Below are 26,837 nucleotides of genomic sequence, written 5' to 3' on the forward strand. Positions count from 1 at the left end.
CGAGTATGTGGATGGTTCCTAGTAAACATTCGCTAAGTAACAATGATTGATTGTTAATACCTGAGGTGTCAAGTGGCGTGAAGGGTCCGTGCGTGAGCGTGAAGGTGTCGAGCTCGACGAGCGAGTGTAGCTTGAGAAAGGCGCGCGCGGTGACGGCCACGGCGGCGGCAGCAGACGCGGCGGGGTCCTGACAATCGTAACACACTTACCAAACAAACCACAACAATCTCGTAAACCATTCACATAGTATTTTTCACTTCTCATGCTCGTAAAGTTCGACTTTAAGTCGTGCGTAGACGACATAAAGTAGCTTATTATGTTCTACAGCATAAAGTAAAATCATCTATTACGACCGGCGCGCTCCCGACCGGCGTGCCCCGCGCCCCCGACACTACCGAGTACAATTTACTTTGGTCTTGAATAAATACGGTAAAATAACCTAAAATATTGGATATTATTGTATATTTTACTCACACTCGCTGCGCTCGAACCAATAAATTGTCTCGGATGAAAATGGATCGCTTTATGCCCTTGTTGTACAATCTACTATTTTTCTACTCGTCGACTGTAATTGTTGAATTAAGATTTCGTATACCAAACCTTAATTGGGTAGTTTTCATGTATGGATTCTCAACTTAACTATAATATTCATTTCATTCATTCATTTATTCCTTTATAAAACATAGTTTTACATGTCAAACACAGTATTTCATATTTACAACTATTTATATCCTGCGACCCTATATATTCTGCGTCGATTTCGAAACGATTTAGTCGACTATAATGAAATTGACCAATCACAGCTCGCCGCGGTCAAGAGGAGAAGGAGGAGGACAGAAACGCGCATGTGACACCGTTAATATAGCAACATCCATAGACTACGAAAATCGCTTAGCGTTGTTTGTTAGTCTCCATAGGCTACGGTGGCCAAAATCGAGATAAAAACTGTCTAAAATTTGAATTTAGCGCGGAGCAGGTACCAGGGCCTCATGAGTTACGAGGAGGTGTCGTTGACCAACCCGCCGGGGGCGCCAGGCCCGGCGGCCGGGGCGCGTACGAGTATGAAGGTATCGCGGGCCGCGGCAGCTCGCGTATCTTAGCTGTATACATTTGGTTTGTTTACCTATATGATTCTACTAGTTTAAAGTATTATTAGTATCAAGCATTTCAATCTCGTACCCAACAAACACTCGACACAGTACTTAACACGGTACTCGGATTAATGAAAAGCTCTCCATTATATCACGATTGTATAAAATACTATTGTACCATAGGTACATAATAGGGCTCTTGAAATTCAAGGGCCGAAGTTACAAAACGAAATTAAGTTAAGTTTGTAAAGACAGGCCCGAGAATTTTTAAGACCTAATTATGTACCGTTGCACACAATATTTTTTCTAAGACAGCTAAGCAGCAAACACCTAAAATCTATATATATATATATAAAAACGTAAAAGTCCTGACTGACTGACTCACTTAAATCAACGCCCAGCCCCAACCGTTGGACCTAGAGAGCTGAATTTTTCACAATAGGTAGTTTTTATAGCGCTGGTATCCACTAAGAAGGGGTTTTTAAAAATTCATCCCCTAAGGTGGTGAAAAAGGGGTTGAAAGTATGTATGGATATCATAATTTTTTTTTAGTGCGGGACTTGAAACTTTGTATTAAGGCATATTATTAAAATACAAGAAAAGTGATTTCAGCGTTTTCAAAAATTCATCCCCTAAATGGGTTAAAAAAGGGTTGAAAGTTTGAATCCATTACAAATACTACCTCGCCTTTGTACTTCCATTACTGTAATTTATTTTTGTAACATTCAGTGCCAGGGACTCGCCAGGGGAGTTCTCTGTTCGTAGGCGCTTTTCGCTACATACGGTTTTTCCCGTGTTATCGGCTACGCTCGTATCGCGTAGCTCGGGCTGGCACTGAATGTGTTACGATATATTTTGTACGGCGAACCGCCATGCACAAGTTCGGATACATAGATTAGTATATGTTATTACTGTAATAGATAAGAAACTCTCGGACATTTCACGTTCACGTCTCTACTAGTGCTGCCCCTAGCGGTACTGCTCTCAACTAATGAGACTGTATATGCAGTAAACACGCGCACATGTACACACACACACACACACACGTACTTATGGGTTCTTTACCTACATGTAACAACTTTAATATTGGAAACTGATTTATGTAGTAATCTTTGTCGTACCAATTTCCATTTGCTTAGAAAACTACATAAATCAGTTTTTCAGAATAAATAAATGAAAACTTATGTTGAATCAAGTACAATATATTATTTATAAGTACCTACTTATTTACATACGTTCCATTCCAAGTAACTAAGACACATGCAAATACAGCGACGCTTTAAGCGCACTTCCGTTAAAATATCTAAACAGCAAGTATGTAACAATTTATTTCCTGACTATGTTTTAAATAATAATTAGAGGCAACCTATTTCATTTCTTCTCCTTGATCCCAAAATAACTTGGAAAGCTTCAATAGTTTGATCCAACTTTTTTTGATTTAATTTAGATCCATTTTTGTCGCATATTTCATAGTTTTGAGAACATTCAAGCTTTTTATCCACAATTTGTGGTGCGGTGATCTGGGTGTTACAGCGCATAGGTAGATTTTCCTTTTTTAGGTTCACTGAAATTGCCATTGACAAAATCGAAAAACTTATCGAAGAAAAGCACGATACCTGCCGTGTCGCAACTTTATTCTGGAAGCTTTTTAATACCTGAAACTATATTTACAGTTAAGATGTTATCAAAAGTATAAAAAGGTTATTTTATAGCGAAACAGGACAAGTGTTGAGCATGCATTTTAAGGGTGTGCTATTGTCACATTTAATGTTAGGTAACAAGAAATCAGTGAATCAGGATATAATTCATGTAAAATGTCGACAAAGGTAACGTATTGTGGTTGGATTTTATCATTAGATGTAGCTCTTTCTAATTTTGGCAGGTTGTAGTTGATTTATCAGGCACGGAAAATAGTATCTTAATTATGATAATCAGAGCAACGTGTATGACGGGCCTTACGGGCACTAAGAATGGTGCTAGTTCAACGGCTGTTATTTGAAATGTTACAATGTTCCATGTTCCGTCGCCAACATTTCATAAATATGCTTTGCCCGAAGCCTCTATCAAAGCTTTTGATAAAGATGAAATAATAAATAAATGTACAGGAGGTGTATATATATTATATACTCGAAAATTTACTTACCTTGCCCTTATAATAATAATAAGCCCGCAGGGCAGCTTGTGGCGAGCTGTTGGGGAGTGACGACCCCACGGACCCGAGTGCTCCAGAGAGTCGGTCAGGGTCTCCGTCTCCAGCGTGTCTTCGTCGGTCGGAGTGGACCCCAAGGGGACCCGCAGGACTCTCAGCTCTGGCTTGCCTTCATTGGCCGTCCAGAGGGGAGTCGTAAGAGCTATATGCTCCAGGGGTGGAAGTGAAAGATGCATAAGACGCGAGTTGGCACAGTGGCTGCTAACAGCCACTGGGTAGAAAGCGGCGCACACCTCTCGACACCCCTGAGCCGCTCACACCGGTGTTGCTCCTGGTCGTCTTCACGACGGCAGTTTCAGGGGCCCATCTAGTCAGCGGCAACTCACCACCTGCCTCGATAACGTGTTTTAACATTGTTATGGCAGGTGTCCGGAGTTCTTTACAATAGCCCAGTCGCATTGTCCACCCAAACTTCAATCCATAGACCGATATACTGTTCACTTTTTCTGCAATAGTCCCAATGCCTGCTGCGACCGGTTCATGGGTGTCTATTGTTGCGCCTGTGAACGGGTTCCAGCAGGCGTTCTACATGACATTAAAGCTCTCCAAGGGGCCTCTACGTGTTGGATCTATATCCCCACGCAAGCCTATCAAAAGACCGGGATTTATAGGGATATAAAAGTATATTCGGTATGGAACCTCGAATTTATAATAATTTACCAGAAAGCATACGGAAACTACAGGACGTACATATATTTAAAAAAGAACTTTTCATTTTCCTAGTAAATAAAGCATATTACTCCATAAAAGAATACCTAGATGACTACGACATATGACATAAACATTAATTATAACATTTATAACCATGACTGATTATGTTATTTATATGATATTTTAATTGTGTTCGAACTGTATACTAATAAAATTGTATTTTAATTTTAAATGTAATTTAATGCTAATTTTAATTGTAATTTATTTTAATTGTGTTCGAACTGTATATTAATAAAATTGTATTTTAATTTTAAATGTAATTTAATGCTAATTTTAATTGTAATTTATTTATTTTATAAGATAACATTTTGCGCATTTCAATATTAATTAGATTCTCGCTCTCTTTGACATTTGTATGCCAACCGGCAAAACTTAGTGCTCAATGTATACCTACACCTAAGACCCATGTATACTTATGTTTTACAAATAAAGCATTCTGATTCTGATTCTGATTTATAGGCCCGTGATATCCAAGGAGATACAAATAATAATAATAATAAAATGCTTTATTGTGCACACTACATGAAAAAAGATACAGACATTGAGAAAAGATATAAATTGGTAGGTAACAATAGGCGGACTTATCGCTAAACAGCGATCTCTTCCAGACAACCTTCAGATAGAGAGATGGCGAACGAAGCGGTAGTTATCGGGTGGTGCAAAATAAAGAAAAACAATAAAACTATATATACCGATGTACATACAAGAAGGTACATAGATTCGGCGCGGCCCGGCCGCCATTGCTTTTCATCTTGCCTGCGTTGGTTTGGTTGAATGAGTAAGAGCACAACTCAACACAACTTACAAGGTTGGTTGTGATATAAAGAAACGCTGTTTGTTAATATCTTAACGTAAATCTGACCAAAAATATGTTTAAACGGAATTTATATTAAAAATCAACTTAGAAATAATTTCAAAATTTCCCGTCAAACCAAACGTCATTTGGTTTTTTAATTCGTCAAAATCACAGAACTAGGATGACAAAGAACAACTGTCAGGCTTTAAAAGTGCGACCAAAAATGAAATGCAAGTGTGTGCGTAAATTGTCTATGTGAGATCAAAACCAGTGATATCAAGTTACAACATATTAATAATCTATCGGTGTTTGACTGCTTTATCGACTACTCTTTCAATGTTTCTTATTAAAATAAAATGAATGAATTGAATCCTAAACGAAGCGAAGATTTCTATAATAGAATCCCGAGAGTAACGAGGGATTCTAAAGTAGAATCCTGAGCGTAGTGAGGGATTCAAGTGTGTTACGCCCGATGGAAATAATTTTGCTACCATGTGACACATACTGCTTTTCACATCACCTATGAGGTAATTATGACGTTTAAAAGTATTATTTAAGCTAAAATAATAATGTGCAATTTTTTTTTTAAATAGTGTCCTAGAACAGAAAAGTGTTACTTTGATGAAAACCCCTTTTTCACATCACCAATTCGAAAAAGGGGTTTTTCTTCCCTGCTAGGAGGGATCAAAGTGGCACTTTTCTTCCCTGCTTCCTAGCAGGGATCAAAGTAACACTTTTCTGTTCTAGGACACTATTTTTACATTTTTTGTACATTATTTTTTTAGCTTAAATAATATTTTTAAAAATCATAATTACCTCATAGGTGATGTGAAAAGCAGTATGTGTCACATGGTAGCAAAATTATTTCCATCTTGGACGTAACACACTTGAATCCCTCACTATGCTCAGGATTCTACTTTAGAATCCCTCGTTACTCTTGGGATTCTATTATAGAATCCTTCGCTTCGTTCAGGATTAAATTTACGCCGTCGCCGTAAATGTAATTTTGCTCCCTTGTGACACAATCTACTATTTTGAATTGGTGATGTGAAAAGATATATTATGTAACTCCGTATAAGATAAGTAGTGTAATGAAAAAAAAGCAAGCAAGCGTTGATAATAGTCGTAACATACTACCGCACCGCACCGTTACAGCTTTAAAGCAGGTTTCTCGTCGTATGCGTGTGTGTGGTGCAACGTCGTTAACACAAACACATGCTAACAGTAGGCGCAAAGAGTTGACTTACCACAGAAAATATTAATTTCGCCACAGAATAAATAATAGTGCTACCGTACAGAAAGGAAACCTCCTACAAAACTGAAGTTTGACAGCGGTTCAGGGTCGAATCACGATGTCCCTTTCTAATATATGGCACTATCCCTTTCGGCTATTTAGGGTTGTCAAAATTCAGATCATTATCTTATCTGTGACCACTGTGTGCACGACCGTGCACGCAAAGGGACGTCAAGTTGTGCCAACCCTAATAATTGCTCGGAGCAATGCTGAGCCGAACAGAGCCGAGTTTTCCCGAAGCTAGGAGTTTCGCACCCCTGGTTTCGCGCCTTTTTCTACTGACAAGTTGGATTGGGTGTGTATACGCTGTGTGCAAGTATACGCTGTCTTGTGTTTCCTTGTGTTGGCGGCAAAGTCGAGGAAAAGTGGCTAAAATGTAAGTAAGTACCTACTGTGTTGGAAAGTGAAGTTTAAATTTACCGCTAAACATGTGCACCTTCAAAAAAGTCGTTATTATTTTAACTCGGTTATAAAGGCTAATATCTTAATGATGTGAAAAAATAGTTAAATATATATTGTACCTATTATACCGACAAGTTATCGATACAGTCATATGAACATTTTGTCAAGCCCTAGCGTATAGTAACAGTTTAAGTTTTTACACAAAATATTCCAAATTATTGACTAAAGGGGCCCACAGACTATCAGTCCGCCGGACGATATCGGCCTGTCAGTTGTTCTGAGCTGTCAAATTTTTGTTCTAACTGACAGGCCTATATCGTCCGGCGGACTGATACTCAGTGGGCGCCTTAATATGATAAAACATTAGCACACAACTGAAGAAAAACTTATAATAAATTGTATAAACCGGCTTTTTACACTTTTTATGCTATTAATTTGACAAAATATCGTTAAGAAAACTTCGCTCGGAATATCATAATTACCTGTGAAATGAATGTTTGCCTGGGTTATTTCGCCCTGTGATACTACAATCCGGCACACTACACGACACCATCTTCACTACATTACTTTATTGTACGTTTTCTTCCTGATTTCTTTTTATTTTCAAGATTAAAAAATACGGCAAAGCGCTCCCGGTCGAGTTGGGCCGCCTGTCACTCAAAAATGGTTACTTTTTCTCATTTGTAGTCTGACTCTTTCGCACTCATGGGATATTCATATACGTGATGGCTTCCCTTTCCCACACTTCAGCTGTCTTTATGCGTAAGCATAAATTTTAGGTCTGTGGTCAAAATACGTCAGTCTGTCATTGTACGGTGTTTGCACTACATATTAAAAAAACTACTTTTACGTTTCAAATTTAATTTGTTCCTAGTTCATTTGTAACGTAAGGTTAGTAACACTATCAAAACATTTTTTATTAAAATATATTCTTCTAGATTTAATTAAATACGACTAAGTTACCTGCTTAAATATTTGTTTTGGTATGTTTTGTTTTCTACTATCTACACAAAAGAATGATATCTAGCCACACTCAGCCCTCCTTATGGTAGAAGAGCCGGCAGTAAAGTTTCGAACCAACGTGATACCGCGATGAGATGCACAATGGTTTCCCATAAAAGTGATGCTAAGTCCGAATTTGATAGTCTGCCACGGCGGAACTAACCGAAAGTACAAAAAAAGTAGCCACTTCCGGTGCGAAAAAGGGGGGGTCATTTAACCCATCTGATACCGCAATAATAGCTATGGCATCAGTTAGAAATTTACTGGTAGATACAGAAAAGCGAAATCTGCCAGTATGATTCCTGCCGGAAGTGCTTGGCATACGCTCTCAAAGGTGACCATCGGGACCCCTAAATTAACCCATCTGATACCAGCATGAAACCAATTCCAGTCGGTAGATATGAACCTTCTCTTCAGGAATATATAAGTCTGCCAGGGCGTTTTCTGCCGAAACACCTTGACATACGGGATTATGTAAGCAACATCCGTGGAACCCGTATTTTGGAATTGTACAGATTACAGACATTTTAATTATTGCAGGCTTATGATTTATTACCTAATGCTTATATTTGTATATTTTTATGTCATTAATAACATATATTTCAAATTTATTAATATACACAATATAATTTGGGCATTAATTTAATACCTGCTTACGGCTTTGTACTTCTTTGTTTGCCTTATAAAGGTGCTAACAAATTAGCTACCGATATCTTTACAGTTGATAGTACTCGGCTCCTGAAGTATATGTAAGTATTAAACATTATAGGTTTTATGATGTTATTTTGAGAAAATTGGAAAACAAATTTGCTTTGTAAAAAAAACTCTGTTTATGAGATAATTAAATGAGACCTCATTGAACAGATTCTAAAACCTCTTAAATATAAAACTTAACTGGCCACTTCACGTTGATAAATTAAATGACACGTTGACAATGACATTTAAGACACACAAGCAGTTAAATACATGATGATTATTTTTTAGATAGAATTATAGTTTATTTATTTTGTTTGGTAAATAAAATAAAAATTATGAGAAATTTTCTTAATTTCTATTAAAAGTTAATTGTTCTAGTGTAAAGTAAAATGTCGTAAAATTTCTGTAGCTAATTTGTTAGCACCTTATATATAAATAATAAAATAATTTCAAATTACTATATCCTTTAGTTACCAAAATCAAAGATAGATATAACTTACGGAGTTATATCTATCTTTGCGAAAATGAACAAAATTATTATTATTACATACTTATTGTAAACGGGTGTGAAAAAACAGGATTTTCAACGTCAAGGGCGATTTATACCAATAATCCAAATATGAACATTTTACATCATTTTTAGGGTTCCGTACCCAAAGGGTAAAAACGGGACCCTATTACTAAGACTCCGCTGTCCGTCTGTCCGTCTGTCACCAGGCTGTATCTCATGAACCGTGATAGCTAGACAGTTGAAATTTTCACAGATGATGTATTTCTGTTGTTATTTATAAATATTGGAAGTATTATGAGTACTAGGCGAGGATATACATACATACTTATATAGATAAATATATACTTAAATACCCATAACAACCATGACTCAGGAATAAATGTATGTTTTCATCACACAAATATATGCCCTTATCGGAATTCGAACCCAAGACCATCGGCTTTGCAGGCAGTAAGTAGGCCAGACCGGTCGTCAATAGATTAGTTATCTCAATTTGTAGTGTTATAAAACAACACCCTGAATGTTAAACTACGTCATTTTTGCGTCAACGTCAAGAAACGTAGGGGAGAGGTGGGCATGACGGGATACTTAATGTTTCAAGTCCAATAAAACTGAAAATGCTATTCTTTTTAAGTTTTTGTTATTTTTCTTTTTATCTTTGGTAATCAGTCTTTCATAATCAACACTTACTAGGAACTCTCTAGTTAGATAATTAAATTAAAAATAATTTAAAATGGCCAAACGTTCCTTCTCTCCATCTTGCCCCCCAGGTATGGTAAGATGGGGAACCCCTACGGGACAAGATAAGAATGATTCATAGAAATATTATATTTAGGGCCTAAACAAAACTTCAATTTTTGGCTATTGGGTCCATCGTCTGATAACTTCTCACGAACTGTTTTACTTTTATTTCTTAAGTCGTCTGAGGGACAGAAAATGTGTTTACAGCTAACATGTACCCCATCTTCCCTTTATAACAGCATCCACCGCTTTTTTCTTGGCCTCTAACCACTCTCCTCTATTTGACTTTCTTTTATACTTTTTCACCGTTCTACAAGAGAAGAATAAATAAATTCAAATCCGCAATTCTTCATCAGTTTATCACTTTAAAACTACGGCCGTCAAGATGTACCCCATCTTGCCCCATGTGCCTAATGAAATTCGAAAGTTTTTTGAAACCAAATAACACAAAAACCGGCCAAGTGCGAGTCGGACTCGCGCAGGTAAGGTTCCGTACCATAATATCATTACGCAAAAAACGGCAAAAAAGTCATGTTTGTTGTATGAGAACCCCCACTTAAATATTTATTTTATTATGTTTTTAGAATCATTTAGAATCATTTATTCATCAATTGTGCATTACAGGTAATGAATACAGGTGTTATAAACAATTAGTTATAGTTTGTTGTTATAGCGGCAACAGAAATACATCATCTGTGAAAATTTCATCTGTCTAGCTATCACGGTTGATGAGATACAGGCTGGTGACAGACGGACAGACAGACAGACAGCGGAGTCTTAGTTATAGGGTCCCGTTTTTACCCTTTGGTTGGGGAACCCTAGAAATGACAAGGAATATGGCAAAAACAGTTTTTTTGCAAATAAATAATTAACGACACCATTTGTCTAGCCGGTCACTGTGCGAACTGATTGCCATGATGGCGACGCATCGTCATGCACTAAAGGGATTCTGATGGTTGGTCAGTCGTGTCGCCATATAAAGCCGCTACCCCGTCTTACTCGTCTTGCCCCTCTCTCCCCTACATAAGATAGTGATTAGATACACCAAATAAGTGAAAAAAAACGCCTCAAGCGTAAAAGAAACCACCAAAAATCATTTTATGTCGCATTACAAGCCTGATTTAGCTATGAATACTAATACCCCCTTATTCGTAAAACTTTACGAGCCTGAATTAGTTAAATTATGTTTTATCCTTTTCTTACAAATACATAAGTCAAAATGACAGACAAAGACAAACGATTCATATAGCTAATTCAATGACTATTAATCATATTAATCACATTGTTTAATTTATTTTAACTTAATTTATTATAAATATATGTTATTAATAACGTAATAATATACAAATATAAGCATAGAGTAATAAATTAATAAGCCTGCAGTATTTGAAATGTCCGTAATATGTACAATTCCAAAATACGGGTACCACGGATGTTGCGCCACAAAATCTCGTATGTCAAGGTGTTTCGGCTGAAAACGCCCTGGCAGACTTATATATTCCTGAAGAGAAGGTTCATATCTACCGACTGGAATTGGTTTCATGCTGGTATCAGATGGGTTAATTTAGGGGTCCCGATGGTCACCTTTGAGAGCGTATGCCAAGCACTTCCGGCAGGAATCATACTGGCAGATTTCGCTTTTCTGTATCTACCAGTAAATTTCTAACTGATGCCATAGCTATTATTGCGGTATCAGATGGGTTAAATGACCCCCCCCCTTTTTCGCACCGGAAGTGGCTACTTTTTTTGTACTTTCGGTTAGTTCCGCCATGGCAGACTATCAAATTCGGACTTAGCATCACTTTTATGGGAAACCATTGTGCATCTCATCGCGGTATCACGTTGGTTCGAATCCTTACTGCCGGCTCTCCAACCATTATGCTAAAAGGCGGTATCTCAAAAACGAATGAACTGGAAATGGAACGTTATGATTCAAATTTAAGGTACTTATTTGCATGCAATCTTCAATTGAGATACCGCTTTTTAGCTCAGCAGGGCACCACGGCTGAGGAATATGTCCAGCATAACCCAGAGATGGCATTATTATCAGCATTACATTACTCCTCTTCAGAGATACTATACCATGTTCGGATATGCCTCGAACCGCACAAGGTCGTGCTTCGGTATGCATGTCTATTAATACAGTCAGCATCTATGGTGACTGCATGCCAAAGTAGCCAAATACATCGCAACACATCTTTGTTACTACAGAAATAAAGATATGTCCCAATACATTTGGCGACTTTGACCGTAACTATCTATTTGACGCTGACTGTAACTTGAGGCCTTTTTTTTACCCGAATGCCTATTCCTTCCAGGACTCGTTTTTTTTGGGTGCCTCTCAGTCAGAAACGTTTGAATATTACTAAACTTGAAAAATATATAATAGTCAATAAAATATTAGATGTACAGTCAGCTGCAGAGAAAAGTGATCCCTGTAACCTGTAAGGTTAGTATGCAAAGGTGCTAAACGAATAGTATTGCTGACTGTATATCTGTGTAGCAATGATCAAATATGATATGGAGTATCAACTGTATGATTTAAGGTGGAATACTATAGTTAACATTGTCAAGAATAATAAAAGTAGGTACCTCCTCGCACTCATCGGGCGTGCAGCGGCGCGCGCCGGCCAGGTGGAAGGAGAGGCCCACCGTGCAGGCGCTGCCGCTGTTCGCGCTGTTGCTGGTCGTCGCGCTGCTGCCCGCCGCCACCTCCTTCATCTCTACTATCTAAATACATACAAACAGAATTACTTTACTACCTACACCCTCAAATGTTCGGGATTATTACGAGTAGATGACAGACGAGTCAGACAACGCCTATAACAGCTATTATTAACAACACCTCTTACTTGATTCCCATAACAAACATCGTTTTACGCGTTCAATTCTTAATTTTTTTTTATCTTTGAGTTTTAGCGGTTTAATCTTACTTAAGTAGGGGTCCGTTTTAGCAATCCCAATAATTGGCGCAAACCATAGTTTTCGAACGCAGTTTGCATATGACCTTCGAAACCTAGAGTTCTGCGTAGCTTATTGGTACGAGGAGTACAAACTCACGACGAACCGTTAGGAAGCCGGAAGGTAATGTAGGTAATAATTATAGTCTAGCTAGTTTGATGTGGGTTTCTTAGTGGTGGAAGTAATGGGGTACCCGAAAGCCCCTCTCTGGCTATGATATACTAAAAATGAATTGCCTTATTATATGAAGAAGTCACGGTAGATAACTTACAAGTATGTGATCCGTGTGCCGATGCAACGTGATATAGAGTCTGTCCGCGGACAACTTGCTGAGCGGATGGTCGGGCCCGTGCAGGAAGGGCAGGTGCTCGCACACGCTCGCCGGGAGGTGCTGCAGCGTCTTCTCGCAGCGCCGCGCCACGAGCCAAAACCTGCACAACAATTATACATACTCGTATAGCTAATAGTGAACCTTAGAACACTGATAAGGTGATGGGGATCACTTGAACACAGGTAGGCGCTATGAAATAGCAGTATGATTGGGAAGTGTACATTCAACTAGTTTACTATAATACTGCAATTGTTTTACAACAATTACGCAAAGTATAGCTAGGCTAATCTTACTAATTAAAAATACAGTAGCATAAAGTTTTGAAATTTTGTAGAGAGTTCTATTGTTTTGCTATGTATGATTCTAGTGTATTTTTGGGTCATCGAGTTATTCAAGGTTCGACGAAAATGTACCTTAGTTGCGTAAGCATGGCCTTGATCTGAGGCAAGTTAGTGGTGGCGAGCGCGGCAGCCAGCTCTGGCATCCTGGGCGTGGCGGGGTAAGCGGGCACGCGCGCGCGCAGCCGGCCCCCGTGCGCGCCCACCGACACCAGCAGCTGCTCGGCGCGCAGGCATGGCCACAGCACCGAGCACGCCAGTACGCACGGCCAGCCGCCCACGGTGCACTCAACCTGTATTAAATTTACATGAATCATTTCAAGAGCTTTTCTGTTACATACTAGCTAAACATGTATGATGCTTTGCTTTGCAATTAATAATTTAAACCTTGCAATTGGTTTTTTGGCCGACTTGGTTTATGAATAGAAAGAAAAGATACATTATTATTAATGATTGAAGCAGTAGCCACTTGGATGTTGTGAAGTAACATTTTAAGTTGGATAAGCCTGTGTGCGCCAGTAAGCGCTCCATCACTGTATTCGACGAGAGCATTGATGACCTCTTTTGAACAAGGGCGTCTTTAATCAATAATTCTCCCTAAGGTCACTTATCGAGCTAGCACCAAAGACTTTGTTAAACGAAGGAATATTACCCCTAGGTCATTGAGCAGCACTTTGAGATCGTTCAGCCTCTGCCTGGAGCGCACGTGCACGGTGTGCGCGAGCAGGCGCTCCATGGAGGGCGCGTGCGGCGTGAGTGCGGCCGCCACGCGCTCGCTGCCCGCCAGCGCCGGCACGTGCCACACGCACAGCGATTCGCCCTCCGCGCCCACGATCAGTCGGTACCCCAGCTCGCAGCCCAGCTCTCTGCCAACACGGGTTCCTATTAACGAGCTTTATTCCAAATCGCTACCGTGTACGTACGCATGTGTGTGTGCAATAATACACCGTGGAGAAGGCCCCAAAACCACAGCCCAAACACATAACAACAGTCGTTTATGGATGGATGGAGAACAAAGATGATATACAGGGTGGCTTCAAAAATAACTGCTTTCCCGTTGCCATAGAGGTTTTGGGATTATACTGAGCAACTTTTACTATGAGACCAACCACAAAATCGCGAAAAAAATATTTATCCTCCCATAGAAAATGGACCAGCCAATATGTATGCAACAGCCAAATTTTTTTTCGCGATTTTGGGGTCCCATAGTAAAAGTTGCTCATTATAATCCCAAAATCTCCCTAGCAACGGGAATGCACTTATTTTTTAGCCACCGTGTATAGGGTAGAGGGTTAATGTCATAGTAAATTGTGTAGTAATTAAAATGTAGGTATAAAAATACCAAAAAAATTATATATATATATATATATATATATATGATTTTACAGTACATATGGAGCTACTTTACCGCACTCGTGCGATAATTAGCATATTACGCAACTATGCCAAAAATTCAAAGGGCCATATGTACTGTAAAACGTTGTACGATACATGTGCGAATTTCCTATTTTTCGCACTTGTATCGTAATGTACTATTTTAATTTATGGTGTGACATTGTTCATTTATTTATGGTACATTATTATACAAAACAACAATAAAACGTTACACAAATTACTCTTACTCTAAACTAGATATACTAAAGCAACCATAGATTTTTTTACTTGTATTTATTCTTTTTATATGATTTTGACCCATGTTCTGACACACACGACAAATAACAAACGAAACCCTCAACGCCATCTAGCCGAGAATAGGCCAAAGGTGTAGGCGCCTTCTGTCCGAGAAGCAATTTTTCTTAATTTTCGAGGCACTATTTTCCTTAGACTTTATTCATCTTATACGGATCGAGTTACATCGTCTGTGATGGAAATGAACCTAGCAGCAACATTCAAAATATGGACTTGTAGACTGGGAGCCTATACTAGCCCAGATGACAGATGTACATCGCATCGACACGTTACCTTCTCTATCAACGATTGTCACCTAGGCTATAAGCCATTGATTTGACCATTAAAACTAAACAATATATATGTATACCTAATATAAAATTGTTTAAATATTCACTTACTTCCAATACGAAATCTGTAGTTTCTGTCCTGGAGTATATCTATCAACTTGCAGATGCTTCGATAGCCTGTCGCGACATAGTCTGAGTGTCTGTGTGTACAGGAGTTCCAGTGATAGAGAGCGGCAGAAATATCTCAGTGCGGTGAGAGCTCCGCTAAGACCGGCCGCGGCGAGCCGCGCCTGCGCGACGCCGCGCAACCAGGCCAGCTGGGACGAGTGGACCAGCGCTTTGCCTTCTGTATGACAAACAAATGAAAATGGGTTTTAGTACAACGCGTCCTATATTTTGGCTGCTTTCCCACCTCAAGGAAAGCTAGGCTATTAAGCCCAATTCTATCAGTGCTATAAGCAATAAACAATATGAATTGAAAAAATTTAGTGTAAAAGCAGCAGCCTTAATTTAATACAAATAGCTAAACGGAAACTCAGTAACATACCACCAGTCTCGTTGTCCTGAATGAGAATAGCTATATCTAGCAAACGCCATGGGAGATTAGGTGCATCACCCATTACTGTCAGAGAAACACTAAATTCTTGGCCAACTGTGAATGTAGCCCGACCATTTTCCACCTAAAACGAAAGTAAGATGTTAAGCCCTGAATAATAAATATTGACAACCAGTTTTTGCAAAATCATCAGCTGTGTTGCCTTGAATTTCATTATGGTTTAATATGCAACTAAAATTCAACAATTGCTTTTTTAGGTTTCCGTACCCAAAGGGTAAAAGCGGGACCCTATTACTAAGACCCCGCTGTCCGTCTGTCTGTCAGCAGGCTGTATCTCATGAACCGTGATAGCTACAGTTGAAATTTTCACACATGATGTATTTCTGTTGCCGCTATAACAACAAATACTAAAAAGTACGAAACCCTCGGTGGGCGAGTCCGACTCGCACTTGGCCGGTTTTCTAGATTTTTACACATAATGATGATAACATACAAGAAATAGTGGTGAAAGGTTACATTTTATGGAGCTTTTTTTATCCATCAAAGCGAATTGCCTAGATAGGTAAATAATAATTAATGGAATACCTTTAGATTCCTCACATCACTGGGTAGAGAAGCGGTAGTGAGCCTCTGACGTACAACGTGAGCGAGCGCCCTCAGCGTGGACCGGCGCTCGGCGGGCGTGAGCGCGGGCGGTGGGACGAGCCGCTCGCGGATGACGGCCGGCAGCCGGCTGTACGTGCCGATAGTCAGCACCTCCACCGCCGCCGCCATATGGAATGACGGCAGCCTGGGTTCAAATGCGTAAATCAACTTTTATTTACCATAATATATTACTCTCGGTAAGAAAGCTTAAGAGTTCTCACGACATACATAGATAAAAAACCATTTATAACTAAACGAGCTTTACAAAAACTTATTTGTAATAAGATTTGAGCTCATTAAGTATTAAGTTTTATGCGAGTTTTGAACTTATTATTAATATGTTTTACCATACCTCCCATACAACTTATAATTAAGAAAGGAAACTGATATATGGAGTGTGCACTCTATGCTTACTTTTTTTTCTATGGTATGATACGAGAAAATCAGACCCACATGTGATCAATAACAGGGAAGTAATCATTGTGTAAACATAGAGAAACCTGTACTGTACATAAATTAACACCACAATTTTATTGGCTATCACGGGAAACATGAGGGAGCTTTACCGTGCTGGTAAGGAGCTATGCAACAAGCCACCATCAAGCCGACCCATAGAGGACAAAGCGGGAATGCTTCTTACCACACAGGAAGACCAAATGCGCAGATGGCATGATACTTCGCCGAAGTTTTCCATGCCGCAGTAGGAGACAACGAGTACGCAGCTGAGGAGGAATTAACGGCCGCTCTGGACATTAGTGTCGAGACTCCATGTAAAGCTGAGATATCGAGGGCGATAAGAGCGCTCAGAAGTGGTAAAGCACAGTGGAAGCTTTGAAAGCAAACGCGGAAGTTGTGGCCGATATAATGCATCCCTTGGCCACAGAATAACTAATAGTACTACCGTCTCAGCGATATGGGAAACCAAAAAAGTGCCAGAAGACTGGAAGGAAAGCCTACTACGAATTGCCAAAGGTACATAAGTCTAATGTGCCATTGCGATCAATTGTTAGTCAGATAAATTCGCCATCCTATGATCACGCAAAACATGCAGCAAGCGTGCTCCAGGGACTAGTTGGAAAGACCTCGTCCTTTGTAAAAGATTCTCGCCATTTCATTGATATTGTCAAGGGTATAAGACTGGAACCAGATGAGATTATGGTGAGTTTTGATGTGGAATCTTTGTTCACCAACGTTCCATTAACAGAATGTCTGTCTATCGGAAAAGTATATCACTTTACTGGAACACTGCTTGGAGGGAAACTATTTCATATATCAAGGCCAGTATTTCCTCCAGGTGGATGGAGTAGCAATGGGTAGTCCGGTTGCTCCAGTAATCGCTAACATCTGGATGGAGCATTTTGAGGAGTTAGCACTGGAGTCGGGACCTAACGTCATTGCAATGTGGAAGAGGTACGTGGACGATATTTTCTGCATTTTTAAGGGGAATAACGATACCGTCAAAAGTTACACCGAGCATCTAAACTCCATCCACTCAAGAGTGAAATTCACACATGAAATAGAATGTGACAGATCCTTACCTTTTCTGGATGTCAAACTGATGGTGAGATCGGACGGCACCTTGGCACACTCTGTATACAGAAAACCTACACATACCGACAGATACTTACAGGCATCCTCTCATCATCACCCAAGGCACCTACAATCCGTGATCACGTCCTTGGTGAACAGGGCACATGACTTATGTGACCCTGAGCACCTGGACGGTGAATTAGCGCATGTCAAAGCTGTACTGGAAAAGAATGGATACCGAGGGGGGATGAAACGCAAGCCGAAGAGAACGGAAAGACATCCAGAGGTCAACAGAAAACCAGCTTTCTTACCATATGTGAAAGGGATAACGGACAAAGTAGGAGCAGTACTTAAGAAGTTCTCCATCAAGGCTGTATACAAGCCGTTATTCAAAGTAGCAGATCTTTTACGCAGTCCAAAAGATGTCATTCCGTACCAAAATCCGGGTGTTAACAAAATAGAATGTAGTTGCGGAAGTGTGTACATTGGTCAAACCAAACGAAGTGTGCAAGAGCGAGTGAAAGAACACATAGCGGCAGTAAAAAATCGCCAAGTAAACAAGTCCGCGATCGCCGAACAGAAAAAATATATAAATAACGAATAAATGAACAATGTAACACACAAAATAAGAGATGTCAAGCTAGGGCAAACTAACTATGTATGCAGTCCATACAATATTATATAGTTGTACAATATTAATAGTATTACAGTACCAAGGTAAATTTTATTTTTATTTCTTCATATCTGTGTAAGAATGTCCTATAATATTTATTTATTTTAATTATTTATTTATTTCTATTTGAGGCGTCTTTAATTGAATTGCTAGAACCTACTATGATGGCAACCTTACAAACTTACAAAACGGGGGTTCCTTAAGGAAAGCCTATTTTGCTCAAAATACACAAATAGCAATTAGTTTCACGTATGGAGTTTGTTTTTGATTTTTATTACATTATTCGGAATATTCAGATATTTGTTGCCATAAATATCATGTTACATATGCATCTTGCCATTATTAAATTGTCATTTAGTTGCTTAAAATATTAAATCAAATGTACAAAAATTGTGCGCGAAATGCTAAAGCGACGCAAGGAGCAAAGCAATTAATTTTCAAATGCATCAGAATTTAGACAAAACTGTGACCATTCAAACGTAAACTTAAAAGAGAAACAATGATTTAAAGATTTGGCCCGAGCGTCTATCAGTTGGCTAGTCGGCCACATCAATAGTTGGTACATCACTGTAAACAATTCATGAGAGCATGAATGGTATGTTTACATACTCCAATGAGTAACAATTTATGAATTGAATTAAAATACTGTCATTTCAGTGGTTATAATTATTCCTTTAAATATTTAAGTAAAAATAATTTTACTTAATACAGTTAGTAGGTATTTGAAATGTGATTAAAGGATGAGATATAATAATGTTTACCGTTCATGGACCAGTCTCCCTTGGAATGTGATTAAAGGATGAGATATAATAATGTTTACTGTGCATGGACCAGAGTCTCCCTTGAAATGTGATTAAAGGATGAGATATAATAATGTTTACTGTGCATGGACCAGAGTCTCCCTAGAAATGTGATTAAAGGATGAGATATAATAATGTTTACCTTGCATGGACCAGAGTCTCCTTGAAATGTGATTAAAGGATGAGATTTAATATAATAATGTTTACCGTGCATGGAACAGTCTCCCTTGAAATGTGATTAAAGGATGATTTATAATGTTTACCATGCATTGACCAGAGTCGCCCTTGAAATGTGATTAAAGGATGAGATATAATAATGTTTACCTTGCATGGACCAGAGTCTCCCTTGAAATGTGATTAAAGGATGAGAAATAATAATGTTTACCGTGCATGGACCAGAGTCTCCCTTGAAATGTGATTAAAGGATGAGATATAATAATGTTTACCTTGCATGGACCAGAGTCTCCCTTGAAATGTGATTAAAGGATGAGAAATAATAATGTTTACCGTGCATGGACCAGAGTCTCCCTTGAAATGTGATTAAAGGATGAGATATAATAATGTTTACCATGCATGGACCAGAGTCTCCCTTGAAATGTGATTAAAGGAGGAGATATAATAATGTTTACCGTGCATGGACCAGTCTCCCTTGAAATGTGATTAAAGGATGAGATATAATAATGTTTACCTTGCATGGACCAGAGTCTCCCTTGAAATGTGATTAAAGGATGAGATATAATAATGTTTACCGTGCATAGACCAGAGTCTCCCTTGAAATGTGATTAAAGGATGAGATATAATAATGTTTACCGTGCATGGACCAGTCTCCCTTGAAATGTGATTAAAGGATGAGATATAATAATGTTTACCGTGCATGGACCAGTCTCCCTTGAAATGTGATTAAAGGATGAGATATAATAATGTTTACCGTGCATGGACCAGAGTCTCCCTTAAAATGTGATTAAAGGATGAGATATAATAATGTTTACCGTGCATGGACCAGTCTACCTTGAAATGTGATTTAAAGGATAAGATATAATAATGTTTACCTTGCATGGACCAGAGTCTCCCTTGCAACTCGTGCAAGAACATCAGCCGTGTCTACAAAGAGCAGGCTCTGTTTGTGGAGGAAGGCCATAATATGAGCCGCCCGGTCAACTTTTGTTGCACTGCTACCCCATTTAACAACGCCCACTAACCGCACAAACAACTGTCTTGTCCGCCCACTAAATTTATAAATTTCGATCTTGCGCTCCATGTCCGTCTTCCGGGGCAACCTAAAAACAGAAGGAAACACACGTAACGTAAACCACAGTTGCGTCTCTTAACGAACAAGTATTAAACAAAAAAACAACTTACAATTCAGCCAGAACAGTGAGTTCATCATAAGTTCTTTGTACTATGAAATCTATTAATAAAGCCAATGATATGGAGCCTCCTCTAGCTCCACCACCTTCTGCGCCTTGATTACATCCCTCAATAGCCACGGGGACCATGATAATTTAGTTTGTTTGATTCTCCTGTTGTGAACCAAAGTTATAATACCACACTACTATTTTCTTAGAACATAAAAATACCGTATTCGTAAAACAAATACACACAAATGCTAGTAAAAACTAATTACACACGTAACAACGTTCATTTTATTCATTACTACTTTAAAAGCCCGACTTTTGTTTAAAACCTCTACATATTCTTATCAAAAAATCCAGCACAGCCACTACACGACTCGCTGCTATACATAATATATTATTATACTCTGACGAGTCTGACGCTGCCACCTGCCAGTGCCACTAACCATTATCCAAATATATATTTTTTTAACCAATCTGTCTGCCATAGATAATACATGACCATAGACATATACAAGTAGTATATACAAGTAGTTGGTATACATGACATAGTCCACGGGGGGACACTAGGAATATAGTCAACGCCAGTAAAGATGACGGGGGCATTTTGAAGAAAGACAGAAAAATTGCGTAAAGGAGACTTCCGATTATGGAAACTACGTCACCGGATGTCACTATAAAATTGACACAATTTTAAGGCATGAATGCAACACTGAGAAGGTTGCATACAGGTTGCATATAACCATGAATCTTGGGACGGGAATAGGGAAGGAACCGAACGGGATAGTCTTATGTGGTCTTATGTATCTTTCAGTAGGAGTAGCAGAGAAAGCGCTGTTATTGTTTGTCCTCGTCATAGTTTCACTTTTCCACCGCTGCCACAACCGAGGTTGTGGCAAACAAATAAGTACGTGACATGTCATGTTTGTTCGTTGCTTGTTTAATTATTGTTGTTTTGTATGAAATTGTGCTTTCTCTTATGAAATATAGAGATGGTTAGCGTTTTGAATGCTTGAACTTTGATAAAATAATGGTGAATTGTTCTGTAATCGGCTGTAATAGCCGCTCTGAGCAAAAATATGAGATCATAACCTTTCACACGTAAGTACGGTATTTTACACCTTCCTCTTAACGCAATATGTGAGAATAACATCGTAAAATTACGTTACACTCAAAGCAATGTAGAATCAAACGATTTTAATAAAAATATCACAATTATTTACGCAAATTAACAAAACATTATTTGTAAAATTATCCGCCCAAATTACGTAGGTAGGTAGGTCTGAGGTCAGCCATTTTTAAACTTCTTCTTAATTTAGCTGCATAAGTTATATAGTCTCCATGTGCATAAGAATCATGTTAGGGATACCAGATGAAAATATCATAATTTAATGGGTAATTTTGACCTCGAAGTTTTTTCGTATTTCTAATTCCAAAAAATAAATAAACAAATGTTGTGAAGATTAAATGTGGTGTACATTAATTGGTGTGATTGCGATTTGTGATTTCTTTAAATTAAAACCCATAATACATTTTATTTTACGTTTTATTTACTAAACATGTTTAGTTTAGTACCACCTGCGCGAATTATAGGAGGTATTTCATTGTTCATACGCCTAAAAAGAACGGCCCATTGACATTTTATTTAACAATTTTTTAATACTGTCAAACAAGCTAACTTTGGCTCCAGGGTAATCGCCCCAACGTGATATCAAATATTGGGGTATTTTTTACCAATATGGTACGTTTATGACGTCATCTATGCCTATCCTTTACGGGCGCACGCGGTAGGCCGCAACCAGAGATGGGCAAAATGTAATCGATTAACGATTAAGATTACAAGAATTAATTGCGACTGACGATTGAAAACGACGATTGATCAATCTTAGTTGTATAGAGTGCAACTAATTTAGTTGCAACTAAATTAGTTGCCGATTGATTTCGGACAACTAAATTTTGTAATCGACTAATTAGTTAGACTATTTTCTCGCGACTAATGTTAGAAGCAAATTAAATAGAATACCTCGGTATGGCTATGTTGACAGACTGATTAGGACATCTTAACGGATGTTTAGAAATAAAATAGTCATGTATTACTTACGATATTTTGACCGTTTCTAAGGAGTGAGATCTGTTCTCACTATTATTTTGCTACTAAAGTAGTGCATCTCTCTGAAATTGGATTAAATTTCTCTTATCTAAGGGTAAATAAGAACTGAGTACTTTGTGCATTAGTAAAATAACACTTAAAAACACAATTATATAAATCAAACTTTGTATATTAAATATAAAAGCAACCATGATATGTATTTAGTTAAACTATATGAGGTTAGTCTTGCAATCGTAAAAATAATAATTAAAAGCAAAAATTATCAACAAATCAACGTTGTTTATACAATAACATGTTCATATGTGATAAGATAAAACATTAAAAAACACAGTTATAATAAATCAAACTTTTTAGGTATATGAATTCCTTGGAGGTCAGGCGGAATTACCAACTCCTAGTCACGGCATGCCGAGCCTTGCGTGGTGAGTCGGACTGTCCCGAAATTGTCTCTGGTCTCGTGCGTCTGTTTATCCCGGACGTCCCGAGAATGGCCCTTAGACCACGACAACGCGATCTATTGGCCGTGCCGCCGGGGCGCACCGTATCGCGCAGGAACTCGCCGCTGCCCCGCGCCCTTTCACTGCTCAATGCGCTCCTGGCATCGACGCCTGAGTGCGACCTATTTGCGTGGCGATGGACGGCAGTGTATAATGAATGTCTGAGATTCTGTGAGGCGATGGATGCTAGGTGCTCAACTGTTCCAACATAATTTGTCTGTCTGTCTATACTAATGTTATGTGATATTATTGTTGTTATAATTGTTGCTGTTTTATGTATTATTATTGCTGTTAGTTTTAAGTTTCGTGACGCATTGGTTCAACTGTAATGTCATGTAAACATTCTTATCAATAAAATAAAATAAATAAATAAAATGAAACATTCAAAGCAAAAAGTATCAAAAAAATCAACGCTGTTTATACAGTAAGATGTGTATATGTGATAAGATAAAACATTAAAAAACACAGTTATAATAAATCAAACTTTGTATATGAAACAAGCGGCTGATCGACCAATTCGCTACTGGTCCAATATATTGGCAATAGCGGTAATAAATAAAATATGTATGTTGATTGATATATTTGAATGTAGAATGACGCAAGGAAAATGTACCATAGTTAACGCTGAGAGTTCTTTACAAAGAGGTTTAAATATTTTTAATGACCACACGTTGAAAACAAAATATACCGCGTAGATAATAAACAACATGCAGATGTGTCATTCAATAGAACGTGTTATTTTTAGAAGATGCGTCGGCACTTGCACCAAAATGCAACAAACAACTTCCAGGCCAGGTAAGTAGGGTTATCCCATTGTTTTGTCACCGCGTGACACTAAAAAGAGTTTTACTATTGTCAGAGACGGCAAAATATTGATAGTTTCTATGTCTAAGATTTACTCAGTATCGTATAATTCAAAGTATTAATAATGCACCAACCTACTTTATTGTTTGCGATTTGTAAACAATGCAGTTTTTCGCTATTTGTCGTTATTACCAATATATCGTTATAATAATATTATGGCATTATTTGCATTGTCATTCAAGCATTTCAAATTAAACGTGTATACATAATTTTAGCTCAATCGGATGAAGATATCTGCTTCAAAATAAGTCGCAAAATTCTACCCAAACTAACATAGTTACAACATACAAGTACCTCCGTATGTTACATACATACGTACTTGTAGTTACATATTGCAAGATAAAAAATGCAAAAACGGGCGACTACGTAGTTTTAATATAGATTTAATCGTGAAATTTAGTCGATTGAAACTAAAACTAATTTAGTTGTTAGTCGAACATTCTCACAACTAATTTAATCGCAACTAAATTAATCGCGATTAAAAAATGACGATTGATATTTTTAATCGATTGATTAGTTAACTAAAAGATTAATCGATTAATGCCCATCTCTGGCCGCAACTATAGAAATATCCTAGATCTATGCATATAGCCATAGAGTAACTGATACTAGAGCGTTACTGTCATAGCAAAGATAGATATAACTCCGTAATAGATGGATACAGTCTAAGGAAAAAACGTGCCTCGAAAATCACGAAAATTTGATTCTCGATCAGAGAGCGCCACTAGTTTTGGCCTAGTCTCGTATAGAGGGCGTTGGAGGTTTTGTTTGTTATTTAACAATTTTAACGCATATCAGTGAAAGAACATGGGCCAAAATCATAAAAATAATTAATGCAAATTAAAAAAAAAAATATCTATGTTTAAATACATTCTATCGTATTTTTATAAATCTTCATTTTTAGTTTTAAAGTATGTCGATAGATGGCAGTGAATTTACAGCGGTTACAAAATTTACTATGACAGTACCGCTCTGTCTAATTATATCCTCATTGGTCATAGTAAATTTTGTAACCTCAGTAAATTCACTGCCATCTGTCGACACACTTTAAAACTAAAAATGAAGATTTAAAAAAATACGATAGAATGTATGTAAACATAGATAAATGATTTTTTTTATTTGCATTAATTATTTTTATGATTTTGACCCATGTTCTTTCACTGATATGCGTTAAAATTGTTAAATAACAAACGAAACCGTCAACGCCATCTATACGACTGTAGGGCAAAACTAGTAGCGCCCTCTGAACGAGAATCAAATTTTCTTGATTTTCGAGGCACGTTTTTTCCTTAGACTGTGTGTGTGACTCCATCTATTACGGAGTTATATCTATCTTTGATATAACTAATTTGTCAAACAGTGGCGTAACTAGGGGGGGGGCAGAGAGGGCAAGTGCCCCGGGCGCCATCCAAGAGGGGGGGCGGGGGTGCCAAAATGGGCAAAAGGCAGCAGCAGGGAAACTTTTGTCAGTCGTCAGGGGGAGCAAATTCGGTGACTGCCCTGACTGCCCCGGGCGCCATATCCTCTAGCTACGCCCCTGTGTCATGACCTTTCTTTATTTATAATGTTGTTACCTGGCAACTGTTGTTTATTGTCAGACAAGAATAAATGCTGTAAACAGAAATAAGCTTATTTTTTCTCTAAATATTAATAACATTTAATTTTAAAGTGTAACGGAGTAAAATGGACCAAACAAGCATTAAACACGAGAATAGGGAAATTAGCCTCCCAATATTACAACACCTGGAGGCTTAACATTTTAATAGTGCTCAAGGCAATGCCGGGAGGTTTAGATATTCTTGAAGTTAAAAATGATATACCATAATTGGCGCTCACGGCAGCTAGCGATGAAAAAGACCGAGAATGTCCTAGGTGCAAAAAATCATGCGATTTGAGTCCGCTAAAGACACTTGGAAGGAACTAGAGCGCATCTATGGAGGTACTTGCTTATACCTATACCTATACTGCATATACCTATGCCTGAAATTCTTTAGTTACTAGATGGATCCGAATTATGACATCATTACTCATATTTTAAACAATATCTGGAGAACACTGTGTACGGAGCTACAGAGCATCAGAGCGTGGCGTGGCGTAGGTATTACCCCAAATTCTCCTAATGTGACAATTATTGCAGAAAATGGATATGTGTAGAGTCAGAAGCTGCAAGTGATGGATTCAACCTACTTGGTACCAACTTGGTACTTACACCTGCTCTTATTAGGTACTATCCTTGTACCTATGCCAAATTGAAGGCAATAAAAATACTTACTTTACTATTATGTTTTTGTTACATTAATTCCACTTTTCTACATAATATTAAATCTGCTTGGAAGGTTTACGGGTCTTTTTTTGTTTGATATCTTGTAATCAAAAATATTTTATAAGTTACAAGAAATCAAACAAAAAATTGACTTGTAAACCGCCCAAGTAGACCTAATATTATGTAGGACGAAAGTACACGTACGGATGCATATGTAGATGTGCACGCACACATACATAGTTTGTTTCGGGAGCAAATCAGAGATGGTGCTTTGAAATGAGTTTCCACATAATGCTTCAAGAGGGCTCTCTTGAAACATACTTACTTTACTCTTTTCTTTGCATGCTCTTGTGCAGTGTGATCGATTTTAGTAACCGAAATACTCGCTCAACTCGCTACTCGACTAAATTACTAACATAGTCTGAATTAGGCTTAAGTCTCGTCAAGACGGGACAATATTTCTCCAATCTGATTAAATTGTCCGATCAAATCAGGTCGTGCGGACG

At 38.2% G+C, this 26,837-nt stretch overlaps 1 protein-coding gene across 3 annotated transcripts in view; it reads right to left on the reverse strand.

Moving 5' to 3' along the window:
- The window catches only part of LOC134754812 (mediator of RNA polymerase II transcription subunit 14), a 51,514-nt gene extending 30,480 nt beyond the window's left edge, over positions 1 to 21,034 (reverse strand). Inside the window, exons 1-11 of one of the 3 annotated variants that reach the window (XM_063691196.1) lie at positions 20,847 to 21,034; positions 20,605 to 20,765; positions 20,295 to 20,522; positions 16,183 to 16,387; positions 15,589 to 15,721; positions 15,153 to 15,387; positions 13,736 to 13,949; positions 13,159 to 13,376; positions 12,686 to 12,845; positions 12,046 to 12,183; positions 61 to 187 (exon numbers count right to left, since the gene is read on the reverse strand). In XM_063691196.1, coding sequence (XP_063547266.1) covers positions 61 to 187; positions 12,046 to 12,183; positions 12,686 to 12,845; positions 13,159 to 13,376; positions 13,736 to 13,949; positions 15,153 to 15,387; positions 15,589 to 15,721; positions 16,183 to 16,387; positions 20,295 to 20,522; positions 20,605 to 20,741 — 1,795 coding nt within the window. In that variant the 5' untranslated portion in view covers positions 20,742 to 20,765; positions 20,847 to 21,034. Of the gene's footprint in view, positions 1 to 60; positions 188 to 12,045; positions 12,184 to 12,685; positions 12,846 to 13,158; positions 13,377 to 13,735; positions 13,950 to 15,152; positions 15,388 to 15,588; positions 15,722 to 16,182; positions 16,388 to 19,630; positions 19,653 to 20,294; positions 20,523 to 20,604 lie in introns of those variants that run through there. The other 2 variants (XM_063691197.1, XM_063691198.1) reach the window with 2 other exon arrangements.
- Between the last annotated feature and the right edge of the window lie 5,803 nt (positions 21,035 to 26,837).

The sequence above is a fragment of the Cydia strobilella genome, chromosome Z, assembly GCF_947568885.1.
Source record: "Cydia strobilella chromosome Z, ilCydStro3.1, whole genome shotgun sequence".
NCBI lineage: Eukaryota > Metazoa > Arthropoda > Insecta > Lepidoptera > Tortricidae > Cydia > Cydia strobilella.